General features: G+C 38.0%; 1 protein-coding gene and 1 long non-coding RNA gene across 17 annotated transcripts in view; one reads left to right on the forward strand and one right to left on the reverse strand.

Annotated features, from left to right (window-relative positions):
* The window catches only part of LOC123881043 (disintegrin and metalloproteinase domain-containing protein 22), a 407,047-nt gene extending 397,255 nt beyond the window's left edge, over positions 1-9,792 (forward strand). For 7 of the 16 annotated variants that reach the window (XM_045929573.1, XM_045929575.1, XM_045929574.1 and 4 more), the window contains 9 exons: positions 1,404-1,553; positions 2,795-2,806; positions 3,262-3,393; positions 4,171-4,229; positions 4,566-4,774; positions 5,252-5,430; positions 5,583-5,768; positions 6,634-6,912; positions 8,991-9,792. In XM_045929573.1, coding sequence (XP_045785529.1) covers positions 1,404-1,553; positions 2,795-2,806; positions 3,262-3,393; positions 4,171-4,229; positions 4,566-4,774; positions 5,252-5,430; positions 5,583-5,768; positions 6,634-6,912; positions 8,991-9,171 — 1,387 coding nt within the window. In that variant the 3' untranslated portion in view covers positions 9,172-9,792. The remainder of the gene's footprint in view (positions 1-1,403; positions 1,554-2,794; positions 2,807-3,261; positions 3,394-4,170; positions 4,230-4,565; positions 4,775-5,251; positions 5,431-5,582; positions 5,769-6,633; positions 6,913-8,990) is intronic. The other 9 variants (XM_045929578.1, XM_045929581.1, XM_045929589.1 and 6 more) reach the window with 6 other exon arrangements.
* LOC123881080 lies at positions 2,027-12,919 on the reverse strand. Its single transcript, XR_006799405.1, has 4 exons — positions 12,909-12,919; positions 11,936-11,939; positions 11,799-11,805; positions 2,027-2,121 (listed from the first exon to the last, which is right to left on the reverse strand). It is a non-coding gene; the product is annotated as an uncharacterized LOC123881080 (long non-coding RNA).
* Positions 12,920-17,131: the final 4,212 nt, after the last annotated feature.

A 17,131-nucleotide genomic window follows, 5' to 3' on the forward strand; every position in this document is an offset into this window, starting at 1 on the left:
TTAGCTAATTATTCACACACCTTCGATTGCCATGCGTTATATACCGATAGAGCTTCCGATAATTTAGATTCATAATCGATTTCTTGGTGAAAAATATTATTTTATATCAGATCTAAGTATATTGAGACCACTGTTATGTTTAAACAAATCTGAATTATTAATTTATAGCATTGTACTTTAGGCTTAATAAAATAGCATTGGGTTTTTGTCAATAAGTTTATCAAGTTACAACTAAGTGATATACCCACTTAATTACTGTGGTTTTTTCTAATAAACTCAAGGTAAAGACATACTAGACATTAGACAGGAAGTTTTTTTTTAATGAAGTAAGATAAATAAATATTGAAATATTATGATGAAATTAAATATTGAAATTATATTATGAGCTTTGTAAGGTAGGCGGCTAAATCGAAACAAACGTCAACTTTATAAGTTGTGTAGTGAAGACTACATTAAAGCACAACACAACACAGTTCTTGCAGTCTCACATTTGCTTAGAATTCTGGACGTAGATTATCATTGATGGTAATGATACTCCAGTCCATAAGACATGTTATTCTAACTTCGGTGGGAAGAGGCAATGCACGCACAACAGACGGAAACGTTTAAGTGCAGAGACCAGCCCAGAGAGAAGAAAGAAGATTATGCTAATTAGGTCCTGAAGATGAAATGTTATTAAGAGTGCTCTCCATGGTTACGGCAAGTCGAGCGTGAACATACTCAAGAGTGAAGTGATATTTCAAGGATCATAACTTTTAACATAAATATATAAATAGTTGTCACGCATAAGTAATGAAAAACTAAATCGATAATTGCCTTAGTTTCAGATCGAGAACAATAAATAATGATAGAATAGTACGCGTAATATATTTTTATGAAGAAGTAAACCTTGTATCAAACAAAAGTATACTCTACAATCCTCATTGTCAGTTTCCATCCACACCACTCAATCCAATCCGGAAACGAAAACACGATACCAAAATTACTAAAATAACCACAGAATTCAAAATATGTAATAGAAGTGTAGCATGAAGCAAGCGTGTATGTCCAATAGAACATCAGTGCTCATAATTGTATTAGCATAGCTTTAAATTTTAATGACTTTTGAAAGCACTTTAATGTGCCTGAAACGGAAAATAAATATATAACCACAAAGATGCTTCGGATGCTAGAGATTTGTATGAGTTGCTCAAGATTATAGACACGCCGCGCCGTCGAGCTATTTCCAGGTTCCATTGTACCTACCATTGGTATTATGTATAGGTACCATTTCTATTGCCTTATTTTGAATTCTGTGGAAAAACCCTGAGGTGTTCTCGATTCCGTTACAATTTTGATATTTCCGACTTTTTAAACGTAATCGATTGATCTGAGTGTGCGTTTCCACGCCACGCCGACACCAGGAAGAAGAGCACGCTGCCGAAATACGACCCGCCTTACGTGAAGAAGCCAATCGCGAAGAGCTTCGCAGCCGGCTCCACCACCTCCAACAACTCTCAAGAGGACATCTCAATCGACGGAGGAAAGCTGCACTCCTTCAATAATACCTTTAGGTATGTCATATCAAAGTATGAAAATAGAACATCCCTTCCTCAAGATATAATAATCGGCACGGATGTAAAGGCCTGATCTTAATGCGCAGAGCTCTTGGGCACAGAATATAAACATAACAGTACTTATACGTCTTAAGTCGCAACTCGCAATGGCAGGGCGTGACGGACGCCGTCCGTGATTGGTTGGCTATCATATCACGTCATACTCTGGCTCCAGCATTGGTTACGCGTCTCCATACAGTCTGCCGCGCACACACCAATCCTTTCGGCAAATAGCATTTTCGCTCATGCCTCAAGATCCGTGCCAGCCTTTTAAATTTCAAATTCTTTGATTAAGTAATATTTCCTTAGATCAAATTCTATGCAACAATTTCCTTGAATAATTAAGAACTTTAACCTCGTCCAGTGCTCTGTTTGGGTTACCTGTAATAATTTAACCTACCCTACAACCCCAAATCAATAGTTAAACCCGGTATCCACTTAAAGGAGATGTATTCAGTCAACCAATCAGATTTTTAAGAAATGACGTGATAATTGTTTCACGTCATCTAGTAAGAATCTGATTGGTCTGCTAAACCCGATGCCCAATTCTGCATTGGTCAATAACCGACCTTAAAGTATGCTTTTACATTTCTTCTTAGAATTCGTATCCAATTTATTGATTATTATTAATTGATATATTGTAACAAAATCAACCTAACTTTTTCACTACACAATTCACACAATTAAACAAATCTATGTACTTACACCAAATTTTCACTTATTTTTTTCTCTGTATAATTCTCCGGTATAATGTGTTGTCATATTATTATCTTTTGTATACTTACTTAATTCTAAGTCCCATTAAGTTAATATTAAGTTGAACGTGCTCTAGATAATAATTACGTTAATTATACCTAATAAAACCAACGCCGAGCAACGCTATTAAGTCTAAATTACCTCATAATAAGGTTAATGAAAAGTAACTTTATCCTTTAATTGTTTAATTAACGTCATTTTCTTTAATTATGTTAAAACGCGTATGTGATAATAACTGTAAATTATCACGATAAGTTCGTTGATTTTGAAATCCCTAATCATTGATGTAAAACACAATGATAATAATTACTTTCAAACAAGTGCTGCCACAGTCAAATATTTTCCCGAAAAAAAAGGTAAAATCTAGAGCACGTAGTTACCCCTGTTTATTTTCCCTAAAATTAAAATACTTTTTCCTCTTCTATCGGAACTGGTGTAAACAGAAATCTACTCAGGTATGTCTAAGCTTGACGCCTCACCGCTCATAAAGTTTTTCGCTCACACGATTTCCGCTTTCATCACTTTGAGCTTTGGTACAAGTACTTACGCTTCGAAGCAGATTTTGACAGCTGCGTGGTACAGTGTGACAGGGCACAATCACACAGTATGCGTTCAAGGACACGCTTTTTTACACCTGTAAATCATTTAGTCACAATTGGACAAATGAGGTTTGGACATGCACAAATAGACAAACTAACTAAGCACAACTAGCTAATGTAATTATAGATTTTTTAGTAGCCAGCTGTAGAATATTGATGATTCGCAACTATACAGAATCAAAAATAAAATTGCTTGTAAAATAAAACCAAGCAAAATTTTTAAGTAGATATATTTTATTATCATAAACAAAGAGTTTATGAGATTTTGTTTATGTTCATAAAAAGGCTTTAAAAAATATTTCCATGGGCAGGGTAATTCCCCGATTGGGTAAAGAAGAGCAAAATTTAAAACATTCCAAATTTCCCAGCCGCGGGGACTCCCAGCGAGTGATCTTCAGACACGGGAATCACATGTCGGGAGCTGGCAACACTAGCAGATATCCGTGAGTTGCCAATCACAAAAATACAAATTATTAACTTCAGGGGCTCTTATTATCTGGCGTAGTTATTATTTTAACCTCAAACCTCCAAAGCATATTTATTTAGTTATAATTTTGTTATAATCTGGTACCATTTTAAATTAACTAAGAATGTAGGTGTACCTACTTATTTTGAAGTGTGATTGAGTTTGAATCATAGAAGTAGCTTATGAAAGTATTTTAATTTAGTATATTATGATTTTATTCAAAAAAAACTGTCCTATTTTAATTCTTGTTCTACTTGTTTGTTTTTTATCTGTATATACGCAGTTTTTGTAGACCAACTGTGCACGACACGTACTGGCAACACCAGTGCAATAAGGGTGGGTCGATAAAAAACTACAAAATTATCTGTACTGACCTTCTAGAAGTACAATTTAGTAGTAGTTGTCTTGTAGTAGCACCCACACAAAACCGAGTGTATTTGAATAGCGTAGAAAGATTGATTGAGCCTATACAAATAAAATGCTGGCCCCAAAAGATACCGTAAATGAACACAAATTAATTTGTACAACATTTTTAACTTACCTAGTCAAACTCAAAGCAGTTTAAAACTTTTATTTACGAGATCCAAAAATATTTAAATTGGCAAAGCATCAGATTAAGTAGTTAATTAAGATCTTTTCATTAAGAATAAAAAAGAAACTCATAAAATATCATCAGCATGCGGCCTCCATTCTTGCTGAATTGCTTTTGATTAAACTTTGGCCGATTAAATATGAACTGTGTTATCTTTCGCAGAGACCACAAGCAAATGAAACGTGTGCATTCTGGTAGCGAAGATGAACCGACACATTCAGGTAAATATAATAAATATTTCAGTCATACAAAACCGCGATTCGTCCGCGTGGATTTTGGTTTTTTCAAAATCCCGGGCGAACTCTTTGATTTCCGGGATAAAAGGTCCTTCCCCGGGATATAAGCTAACTCCGTACCTTTCATCAAAATCGGTTAAACTGTTGGGCCGTGAAAAGCGCGTGACCATAGCCTAAAATTTGATAAACACCTCTCTTTCTACCGCGCAATCTCTTCAATTCTTTCACCATAGACTATCTACTAAGATATTGCTCCTTGCTTGTCTTCTGTATCTTGAATTCTTTTCCAATCAAATAAAAATTAAATAATAATACTTTCAGGTGAAGAAGATATAGCCTTCATAGATGTACAGCCCAACTCAATGGCGAAGCTCCCTGAAAAGGGCATACTCAAGAAACATGGTTATGGTGCGGTGGACGGCAAAGACAAGTGGGGAGATGACTCCCAGTCGGAACAGCTGGAAGCTGGCTCACAGTCTGACGGACAAGAACCTTCGGGGGCAGTTGCTGATATGGAGTATAAGTTTAAGGTAAGAAGCAAAAGAGTATTATCATCGCTATATCATCATCACTACCAACCGATAGACGTTCCTGCTGGATATAGGTCTCTTGTAGGGACATACCTATTACTGTCTGGCGCAACTTGAACCATCAGCCCTCATTTTTTTTTTAAATTCAGATACAAGTTAGCCCTTGGCTGCAATCTCACCTGGTGATAAGTGATGATGCAGTCTATAATAGAAGCGGACTAAACAGGAAGGTGATGGCAGTTTTCATTAAACCCATACTCCTTTGGTTTCTACACGGCATCTTACCGGAAGGCTAAATCGCCTAAAAAGGGTGGTAACCAGCCACGGCCGAAGCCTCCCACCAGACGACTCCCCTGTGACTCATTTGATGTCGTCAGCTGACCACCTTTCAGCGCTGCGCTTCCAGTGCGCGGTCGCTATAACAGGCATCACCTAGTCTTCGATAAATCATTAACAAGAACATCTGATTGATTCCAGGATCTAAATGGCTACCACGAGAATATAATCGTGGCGCTGAAGACGGCCGCAGCGCAGCGGGCGAGCGCTGGAGCAGCCGTCGGTTCGGGAGACCTGCGAGCTTTGCAGGAGTACGAGTACAAGAGAGAACGGGCCCCCAGCGCAGAGAAGATTCACGAAGCTGAACTAAGAAGACAAAGGTAGATATTAAGATTCTACTTCTTCATCGTACTCTTAGCAGATGTTGTGCACTTCAAGACCATTCGCCACTTCCCCTTGCTGGCCATAGCAGATTTAATTTGGTCGGAATAAAAAATAAAGAAATAAAAAATCCTGTTTCATTTAATTCCAGGGGTGAAGTAGATGAAGAGGATGAGGCTCCACCGTGTGGACCCATCCGAATCAGGAACCTGGAGGATCTAATACGGCAGCTGGAACACCATTCCAGCAGGCACATGAGCCCGTCGGGCTCCGAGGACATCCGGATGTCGGAGACGGAGGCCGACCGACACTATAGGATCGAGGGGGAGGTGCCACCGTAAGTTATTTGATATGAGGTCTTCAGACCCCCAGTATAAGATTTTACTTCTCACCAACTTTGAAAGTATTCGAGAGTCGAAACAAAATAACGTCTCCCGTAAAATAGACCTAAATGTTCTTGATATAAAGTGAAAAATTAAGTTCTAGGAGTTCTAGTTCTTGGAGCGCTGGCACTTAATATATGTACAAACTTGAGCATTAAAATAAGGCAGTTAAGGTTCATTTTAAGACTAAAGTATTGCGACTATAAAATACGTTGGTGTGAAGCAAAATCTTGTACTGAGGGTATAGCATACTTGCGTTCACTGCTGAACCTTGCTAACAGCGCGCCACCCCTTTGCCCTTCCTTATCCAGCCACTTATCTTCCATCGACTGGGCAAAGGCTTTTTCAACATCACGCTATAAAACGCGGTCCTCTGCCTTCCACTTCCACCCACTTTCCACTTCTTCGTAGGATCGTCTTTTTACTAACAATAAGGATTCTTAGAAAATTTATTATCATAAATCTAATCCTATCAAAGTTACCATGAAATTATATTACCACAGCCTAACTTTAATCAGTATGACAAGTTCATTGAATTATGTCGCTAACACGTATTTTTATCTAATTAAAAAAGGGTTTAACAATTCAATCTATAGCCGTTTTCTTTTATCTAATTAAATAAAAGAATAAACGTACTGCTCAAACTATTGGTTGTAGAGGCTTATATGATTTTTTGTGTATTACCTTAAAATCATACCTGAGAAAAGTTTTTGAGAAATTCTATCTGAGCGAAGCTGAGATGGGTCAGCAGGTGATATTAGAAACTTCAATTTTATAGCTTTTACAATAAGTAAATACGTTGGAAATCTTTATCTACAGTCGTTGCCGAGGCCGTATCGGTCCCAGCGAGGAAGAATCCCGCTTCGGCTATCCTCGCTTCCGCGGCAGCACGCGTCACCACCCCGCCATGTTCGCGGCGCCAGCTGCTACATCCCCCGCTTTATTACCCCACGTGGCACACAGTACCCACGGGGCTATTGGGGCGCATGGGGCGCACGCGGCACTGGCCCACGGGGCGCTTCGTGCCCCGCCGGACGATGACGCGCTTTACGAAACCGCTGATGCGGAAAGACTGCGTGACGTCCCAGACAGCGAGAGGTGAGAATTTAACGGTAGAGTTGAATTTAGTGGAGTAGTATTAGTTTGCCCTAACAGGCACATAGCACGCACGGGAAAAATGGGGCACACGAAGCACTGGCACACCAGTTGAAGATGACCAAGACGATGGCATGAGGTACAATACTAAGTGATACTCAGTGAAAGGTGGGACTCTCATGGAGCACACAATATCCACAAAGTGATCGGGGTGCATGGGGTGCTTTGTGTCCCACCCGACGGTATCACGATTACCGATATCGCGGAAAGTCTGCGATATGTCCTAGACAAGGAGAGGTGAGAATTTGATATTTGACTTGAATTTAGTAGTTAGTTTTAGTTTGCCCTAACAACATACCAGTTGAAGATGACTCAGGCGGTAAAAATATTGTGTGATGCCCCAGGTAACGAAAGGTGATAGTTTAACGTATAGTTGAATTTAGTGATTAGTTTACCCTAACAGGCACATAGTACGCAAAGGGCACTTGTTGGAGATGACCTAAATGATGACATACTGTTCAATGAATACTGCGTAATGTCGCAGACAGCAAGAGGTGAGAATCTAATGGTATAGTTGAAGTTAGTTTAGTTTGTCACAATAGGCAGATCGCATGAAAGGGGCACGATGCACTATATAGCGCACTAATTGAAGATGTTCCGCAATATGATGACAAACTGTATAATAATAAATTCTGCGTGATGCTCGAATATCTTTAGGTGATGATGTTAACGCTTTGTTAGTTTTAATTTGATCAAGTTTTGTTAAAACACTGACAAATGGACACTAATTTTTACATACAGAAAATACAAGAGTTGGCTTTCATGATAAAATAGTATAATTTTGATAAGTCATACTTTCAGTCCTAAGACGTAACTTTCCAAAAAGGCTGAAATTGTTTTCAGTCTATTGCTTTATTATTTTATTTTAATGAGCTTTTGAGGAAGACAATGAAATTAATGGGTATGAAGCTAGTGAAGCTAACCCAGTACTTGAAAACGACTTTTATCCAAAATGTCATGTGGATTTCTATGATCAAATCACACCTTAGTTTTTACTAAGAAATGTTCTGTCTAACAGTTTATTTACAGTGACATCACACTATCAACATTCATTTAACTCACTGGCGGGCTCCAAGAGTCACATCCAAAACCACTATTATTTTATCAGCCGTAGAATTATTTAATTGGCTTTCATTTTCTCTTATTTATTTAAAAAACAGCATACTTAATATAATTATGTTTAGAACATAATAATCAAAGTTGCTTTCGAACAAGGTTACCGTGCATTCAGTGGCGTGTACAATTTTAAAACTTAGGTATGTACCTAAAATGGCAATATCTTTTTATTGACATGATGAGCATTAAGCTATCAACCTGGGAAAGCACTGGTTACTATAATTACTAAGCAGTGCTTCTATTCCACTATGACCTGTACGCCACTGTTTGATTTGTCTGACTTTTAGTGAACTGTTTATAGTAATTAGTATCAATGCTAGTTCAGCCAACTTGACTGACACTTATGGTATCAGTTCAGTCATATAGAAAGCTCAGCAAAAAATCGTCGGAGTGACATAACCTTATCCGAAAGTAGCTTTTCTTCCCAAATACTCATTTATTTATACTGCACACTTACAAATGTGCATTAGCATAGATCTATCTATGATCTTTTATCTATGATCATAAGCGATTTACAGAGAACGATTTCCATACATTTGTAAGCGTGTAGTCTGGATATGAATTTGAGATTGCTCTACAAATTGCACAAAATTTTCCTCTAATTTGTACCCATTTGATGGAACGGATGCAAAACTCTATTCATGAACATTGACTGGTCATAAGTCATAACCATGTCATCAGATTCTAAATTCTCATCAAGAATCGGCTGTACACAGCCAGTCAGTTTCCATTAATCTCCACATCACTAATGGAGTCAGCCTCGCCTGAGGCTCTCCATTAAATGAAGTTTCCATTGATCGGCCCAGTACTATGTTCCCAGTCATAAGTCAGTCGGTAGTCAGACTCGGGAGCCCGCCGCAGCGACGCGCCTAGACTCTCCGTTCCTCTTCTCTATCATTTTCTAGTGATGAATTTATTCAAGCTCAACAACAGTTAGCCCGGTGGGCGAGTGAAGAGGCGCTGCCGGCGGGGCGCGACTACCTCCCCTCGCCGCCCTCCCCGCGCTCCCCGCGCTCCCCGCGCTCGCCCGGCGACAGCTCCGTCGCCGGCGACCGCGCGGCCGCCTTCCCCGAGTACACGCACTGACGCCGCGCGCCCGCCATCGCCGCGCACCATGTAGCGACATGTGAACACGTATCCGTTAGCGAATGTAAATAATCGAACTGCACTTATATTTAACGATATGACTGAAAAAATAATCTGTATATTGATAGCGTTAATTCGAGAGTACGCCGCGCCGCCGCCGGCCCCTATTTGTGTTGAAATGTTTACGTTCGTTTTGAATCAATACGCTTTATAACTCTTATCTTTGTTCGGCGGCCGGCGGCGGAGCGGCCCGTATGACTGTATGTTAGTGTTGACGTAACGTTGTCATCGTTATAATATGTATGTATAGCTGTAAGTGTGTGCGGTGCCGAGGTCCTTCGCGTCGAGCTCCCGGACTTCGCGCGAGTAGCTAACGATTTAGATAGGCGTTTAACAAATTGAAAATAATAACAATATAATTCGTCGAAGCTTTAATGTCCCGCTCGGAGCGAGCTCGGCGACGTCACCGGATCCGAAGCTCAGTGTCCCCTCAGTGTTGCCAACTGCTCCCCAGGATATGCACTGAACCGACCTCGAAAATGCCCTAATAAATAGCTTTAAGTCACTAATCAAATAAAATTATTTGGCGTTGCAAATCACTAGTCAAATAAAATTATTTGGCATTGCAAAAATGTACTTAAATGCACTTAAAATTTAAAATAATAGCCAAAGAAGTTCTTTTCCAAATAGAAAAATAAAATACCTCTGCTAATATCCACTGAAATCGGTGCCATGTTAACATGACAATGATAGGCCAAGGATGAGTTATAGTACTACCAGTCATAAATAATAAGGGCGTACGATAGTGACCTAAGTATATAATATTAACAAGTTTCGTAGTTTTTCTTTACTTGTACCTACTATGAGACCTTGCTTCTTGTTTTTCATGATTTTAGCTATTTGTAGCTTTAACGAGAAAGACTATTTATTTGTTCTACCCTATCAATGTTGCCTTTCTTGAGCAGAAGGCATTCTTAAGAACTCACTAAATTGCGCATTATGTAATAAAACCGAAATCTAAGTGCTAAAATATCAAAGAATACACTAAACCTAGTATTGAAAGCACTAAGTTGGCAACACTGGTCCCCGTTCCGTCGCCGCGTACCTGGGGCAAGTGGAGCGAAGGCGGGCTGAACCGTCCTCGGAGAGACACTTCATCGCACTGTATCACCTCTCCGAACATACGCCCGACTTCACGCTACACGCGACTTCGAGAGAGAACAGTATGGTTACTATGAGATGTTACAGCTCACCAAACGTTGATAAAATCGATCGTGGAAACAGTCAGATCGTGGTGACAGAGTAAAATGGACCTAAATATCCTTGATTGAGGGTCTAAGATTCAGAACCACTGATTGTAATTTTGCAAGGTTCCGCTTGGAGCGCTGGCTGCAGCTGTATGAACGAACTTTTGCTTTAAAATAAAGTAGTCGAGGTATTTTAAAGCCAATGTGTCTCGACGCTCGAATTATTCTATCAACGTTAGTGAGATGCAAAATCTTGTACTAACCCTACAGTAATGATAACACCAAACGATCTACTTACTCAATGTTTTAGTGAAAATGTTTTAGGAAATTGATTTTTCGTCGATCGACTGTCACGCTGAGATCTCGAACCGTACTCGAATAATGTTTTTGTATCTAGAATCATAAAGTAAACATATTCTAAAATAGTAATCTTAATGTGAATATTATAAGTTATTTCGAATTTTATCAGATATATATATGTATATTGATATTATTATATTGAAACGAATTTACGCTGACGTGAAAGATGTACGAGTATGTTGAAATAGAGCCGCTCAGTGCAATGCGGTGGACGCGATAACTTAGAGACGAGATAGCTTAGATGTCTAGGTATACTTACTATTGATGTAAAAACGTATAAATGTTATCGATTGATATGTCCAATCGACGAAATGTACCCACATAGTAAATAAAATTGAAAATAAGATATCACTCGATATTATAATAAATTAAGCACCGCATTGCATTGCGAAGCGGCCTCTAGTATGTTACAGTTTCCGTTTATTTTATTGACAATTTAGGATGTTATCGTTTCATTCGAGTTACGCTAGGCTAGGTGGCGACGCCACGCATTACTAGTAGGAAACTAAAGTTATGGTAATATCTAATAGTAAACAATTAATTCGTTTAGCCCAAGTAGATCGACGTGGGTGCAGCGAAATTGTTAATAATTATCATTAAAAAAAATGTTATACTGGTGAAAATTTTAACCATTTATTACACTGTGACCTGTGAGAGCTATTTTTCCTTTTGTACGGCAATGCCGCTTCGCCGATGTCGATCGCTATCGCACGGAAATGTTCGGCCCGATGGCCGCGTTTAATATAATTAATCTCTTAGTTAAACGTTATAATATACTAACAATAAGATAGGTATCTAATAACGCGTACAGGGTAGCCACGAATATTTACTCTGTAACTGGGCGAGACACTCGCCGTCGGAGCGCGGAGGCGCAGGCCACAGGCTAGCATGTACCATATAAACCAGTATTACAAGTAGACTTGTAAAATTTATGTAACAATTTGTAGATTTAACAATGTTCGAGGTTAGTCTAGTGTATAGTGTGTAAGGACGTTTAATGATTTTATCGCACACAAAAACAGTATTGCTTTAAAGAAAATTATGTAGGTCGACAATGGATGTACATAGTGACTACATCAACGCACATTAAATAATAATAATATAGTTCACACACGCACGTTTTTATGATATGTGATAATATGTCGCACACCCAGAACAACACTGCACTAAGTCTAAATAGCTTATTTTTCAGAATCGACGAAAAACCGTTATCTCATGTTATGTGACAGTTATTGCGAATGTTCTGCACATTGCATGTAAAGAATCCAATGCGTATCAGCATTATCAAGTTCAGTTGATTGTAAACGCATTAATAATGCAAAATAATGCATTTTTTGACTTAATTCACTGTTGTGGAATGACTGAACGAAATAAAACATAATTATTTTGAGTTACGTCCTTTTTACTGATTGATTCTGAAATAATGCACTATTATTCTACTGTTTATTTATTGAAATTCAATAAACAATAATGACCCATTTGTTTTGTTTTTAGGAATATACCAATTAATAAAGAAATAAAAGACAACATTTTACTAAAATCAGTAGGTACTTATATTTTGAACTTAAACTAGTACTCGTTTTGGACCCTTATAACATGTAAATCACAAAAAAAAACAAAAAAAAAATCTTCAATAATCTTCTGTTAATCAAAAAATAAGAAATTTTAATGGCAAAGTTTGTTGGATACAAAACAATTATAAGTAACACAAACTGTTATAAATTAAAAACAAATAAACAACAGTTACATAAAACAAAAACTGTTTAAAATTTTATGAACAAAACAAAATTTATGAAATCAGTCACACTATTTTTTATTTCAGAGTCTATTTTGCGGTGATTACTATGCTTCCCACGTGCATCAGATTCCATAAAATCACCATCTGTTTTCTTTGAAAGGGCCGGCTTAATATACCTGTCACAAATGCTCAACGTAGCCTTAAAAACTCTTTACATAACCTAATCCTGTGTTATCTTTTTCAAAATAGTAAGACGAATTCAAAGCCCTCAATTTTTGAGAAGTGATGTACCTATATTTCGGTTTGATTTCTTGTGTATGCCTTACTATGAATTCTCTTTGCCTCTCCAAATCACCCAACTGCCAAAACTGTTTGAAAATATCTCGTTTTACCATCTCGTCTATTTTAGTTTTGCAATTCAACCTGCATTTGTCGCCACAAGGTGGACGGATTTGACGCCCAGCGATCAGTTTTGCAGGATTTGTTAAAGAAACATACTCTTTTCCTGTATTCCGTAATGCCTTAGCAATCTTGGACTTCCAGCCAGCAGGGTTTCGTATTCTCTTTCTACTTATCTTGGGTTAGCTCACTGATGGAGCAGTGTCACTGGCAGAAAAAGTTGAGGGTGCGTTTGTCGGAGTAGTATTGGAATTCCCTTGAATATTTGCTGTAGATGTACCCGGTCTATTGGATTCATTATCAAATGAACTACTTGAGCTGCTGGAGCTTGACGATGATGAGCTTGAGTCTGACGAGGAGCTCGAGGAAGAAGAAGAGGGATCTTCTAGGGATTACAAGAGGCCGAGATATTTCTTTAACAGGTACTACAAAAGTAGGATCCGTGTCCGAATCATCTATAAAATCTTCTTCGTCGCTATGATCAGATAAAATACAAACGGGTACCTCCCTATCTGATGCTTTATCGGCTGATGCTGCCTTCGCTGACGTCTCATCGGTTGATGCGGCAACGGTTGTATTTTCGACATCCTTTTCCACGCTGCTTTGTTGAACAGGTCCGGTTTCTTCTGTAGTTGCTTCCATTGCCATTTTAAGTAACAGGAGACCACGACCTCTCATCATCTGCCAAATAACAATAACAAATTTAATTAATTCAACAATAGTGCATTATCTCAAACAAAATTATTAATCTTTTTGTATATAAAGAACAACACAAATTGTAAATATATTTCTTTTAATTTACAATGTAAGTAACAATTATAAGTATAAAAAAATATTTATAATGATTATTTAACAAAATTAGGGCATAATTTATATCTACCATCAATAGTGCATTATTTAACTGATTTTCACCTTTTACGAACAATATAGAACCATTTTGAAATAATACAAAAAATCTAACATACCTTCGTCAACAATAGAGTACTATTTCGAAATAGTATCAAATACGTTGTATAAGCACAGTCACCAACACTGAATTAAAACTAAATGATTCGGAGTATTTTTTATGACACATTCAACAACACCGTATTATCACAAAATAATTCACTGTTGCGTAAAGGATCTGCGTGCTGTTCCCTAAGCGGATAAGTTGCAACTCGAAATAGTTTTGTGTTCGCGGTAAGGCTCTGGCTGCGCGTCTTCACCAATAGAGAGTTAGCGCGCACTCTGTTGGACATTTTTGTAAATATAAATACGCCTGTCTTCGTGGTATACGCGGCAAATTTTTGGCTATTCAATTATATTTACAAGTCAATTTTGCGATTTTTCGACATAATACAGTGTTGTTCTGGGTGTGCGATGTGTAAAAAGGGAACGTTTATACTGCCATCTGTCTATTAAAGAATGAGAGTATTGAAAGCGTAGATTTTAAGTGTGTTTCCTTTGCATTTTGCTTGAAAATGCAATTTGTGTGACGAAAAAGGATTAATGAAATAAACAATGTATGTGAACTTTACTCGGACTGTATGCCAAATGACTGCACTGTCGTAAGCCTTTGTCCTTCGCACCGTGCTACAGCCTGTATCAATCAGTATGCCTACTTCGTAGACGGAGTAACTTGTAGACAATTACGGTTAATGCGAAAAACTATACTATAAAACGCAAACGAAGTGATAGCTCTATGGCCATACTGAATCCACTACACTGTGGACACACTACACCCAAAACAAAAAAATAAAAGCAAAGTAAAAATAGGAAAGCCAACGATTACTTAACGCCTAAAATCTATTGAAAGCCCCTTAAAAATATAATAAGTATTGAATCAAAGTATAGGTACTTCCAGCTAAGGAGTCACAGTATGGTGGATTCTTAGTTAATGCGCGGTGAGCAATAAGTACCTACCTAACAAGCAATAAAAGGTAAACTCGTTACCTACTTAATAGTGCCAATTAACATATTTATTGCTTGTGGTTGTTGTACGTTATATTTTTACGATCAATAAATATATATTTATTTAAAGACTGTTTTACACTTGAGCAGCACAGTTCGCAATGTCGCACAAAATTACTCTCGTTTTGCCTTCAAAGTAAATCTGTGTGTGCAGCTTATTAAGTTTTCTAATTAGAATACATTTTGTCTTATTAGAACTTGGTGGGCACACTGGCGTGTGTCTTAATCAGGTCTACATGTTAAACTTGATCTCGTTTGGATCCAAAGTGAATTTCTCTATGCGAGTAAAATAGTTATTAGAATATATTTTTTTTTATTAGAACTTGGCGGACACACTGGCGTGTGTCTTGGTTAGGTCTACAAGTCTCCGTCTATGGCGTAGTCTGTGTATTGCAACTGTGTACAGAGCGAGTGTCAACCCCAGGAGGCGTCGCGTGCGCGCGCGTTGTATATCTAAACACTGGTGTGTGGTGAACAAAGACATAATAATATTTTATTAAGTATCAAATATTATGAAAAATTAAAATGATTTATTGTTGTTAAAAATAGATCATTTCATAATTATTGTGTGAACCCTGATGTAAACCCTTCGTGACAAATAAAAATACAAAAATAAAATAAAAAATAACATGAATGTGTGTAGTGTGTGTGTGCATGTGTGTGTGTTCATACACTCAAACAAGATACAGTTCAAAAATTAAAAACCGACTACATCTCTTGAAAATACCACTACCTAACTACCTATGGACGAACGCATCATAATATTTATTTACTTATTATATAAATGTACGTAGCAGAAATCTTCCATTTGATACCAAGTTCGATGGATTTTTCTGAACTTGTTTGTATGTCATATTCGCCATATTGAATTTTTCATGACATAATATAGTTTATGTTATGATATATTTATTACGACAATAATATCATGTACATTCGGAACGCTAAGCAAAATGGACCTCATATTTTATTAAAATTATAATTTATGACAATTACATAGAGAAACGATGAACCATTATGTAGCGGCTACATTAAGATTAATGTCAATGCCCAACAGCACCATAATTATCGCGATAATCAACGCGTTAAACTGAGTGTCCGCAAACGAACAGTTAACGTCTAATGCCAATTGAATTGGGATTAAAATCGTCTAACGCCAAACGGCATTGTGAATGCCGTTGTACATTGATCGTGGATACATCTACGTTGAACGGGAAATGCCGTTGAGCATCGCGTTGTTGGCCGTAAATGTGTCCGGGACGTAACACACACCCATACGCTACACGTACGCACACTCATACTCACATACACCCACTCATGCACACGCACAAATGCACACTATACACACACGTACACACATACACACTTTGTTTGAAGACATTTTCTATCATCTACCATCTGCCAATGTGTTTGATGTACCAATGCGAGAACTTGTTCGCCGCACACCCGTGTGACGCGCAGGCCTAATTCGTCAATTGACGGCGCCGTACTCGGCCATTGCTCACGGTGGTGCTCTGGTCACTTGCGAATTATCCTAATTTTTATATCATCCTAACAATAAATCAATGTTACACTTATTACATTTCATGGAAACCATACATATTGTATGGTGTCCAAACTCCACATACCAATGTCACATTAATCTACAGTTTTTATTTTTACTCGCAACTTCATCTACGTTAAATAAGATTTATAAAATTCTAAGTATAGAATGTACCAGCTATACTCACGTATTTAGTCGGTGTAAGTCCGACTTGTTTCGCGCCCTGAATGGGATCCTTTTTCATGGGAACTCGGCTCGCTGCGCGTCCCGCCGGCTCGCGCGTCTGTCGTTTATAAAATTCCGTTAAACCTATTTGACTTTCCCGAATAGAAAGCTATCCCTGTACCAAATTGCGTCAAAATCGGTTAAGTGGATAAGCCGTGAAAGTATGACAGACAGACATTTATTTTGCTTTACATAGGTTTCCACTAAATATGCATCCATGTAACAATAAGGAAAGATGAGGTTCTAGTTTGAAGCGCGATTTCCTAGAAGGTGCTTGTTCATGCTCTAAGTTATACGTGGTAGAGAACATGAACCAAAAGTAACTTACCACGCACCTTCCTAAGCTAACTTTTCCAGACCTAAATGAGAGCTTGTCTGAATGTCTTTAGAGAGTGTTAATTCCCAAAAAACAAAAGACCACGGCGCATCTGTGAGGTCCACAAAAATTGCTACATTGAAACAAGAACGTACGTTAACTTACATAGCTATAAACTAAAAATA

The sequence above is a fragment of the Maniola jurtina genome, chromosome 3 (genome assembly GCF_905333055.1).
Source record: "Maniola jurtina chromosome 3, ilManJurt1.1, whole genome shotgun sequence".
NCBI classification, from domain to species: domain Eukaryota; kingdom Metazoa; phylum Arthropoda; class Insecta; order Lepidoptera; family Nymphalidae; genus Maniola; species Maniola jurtina.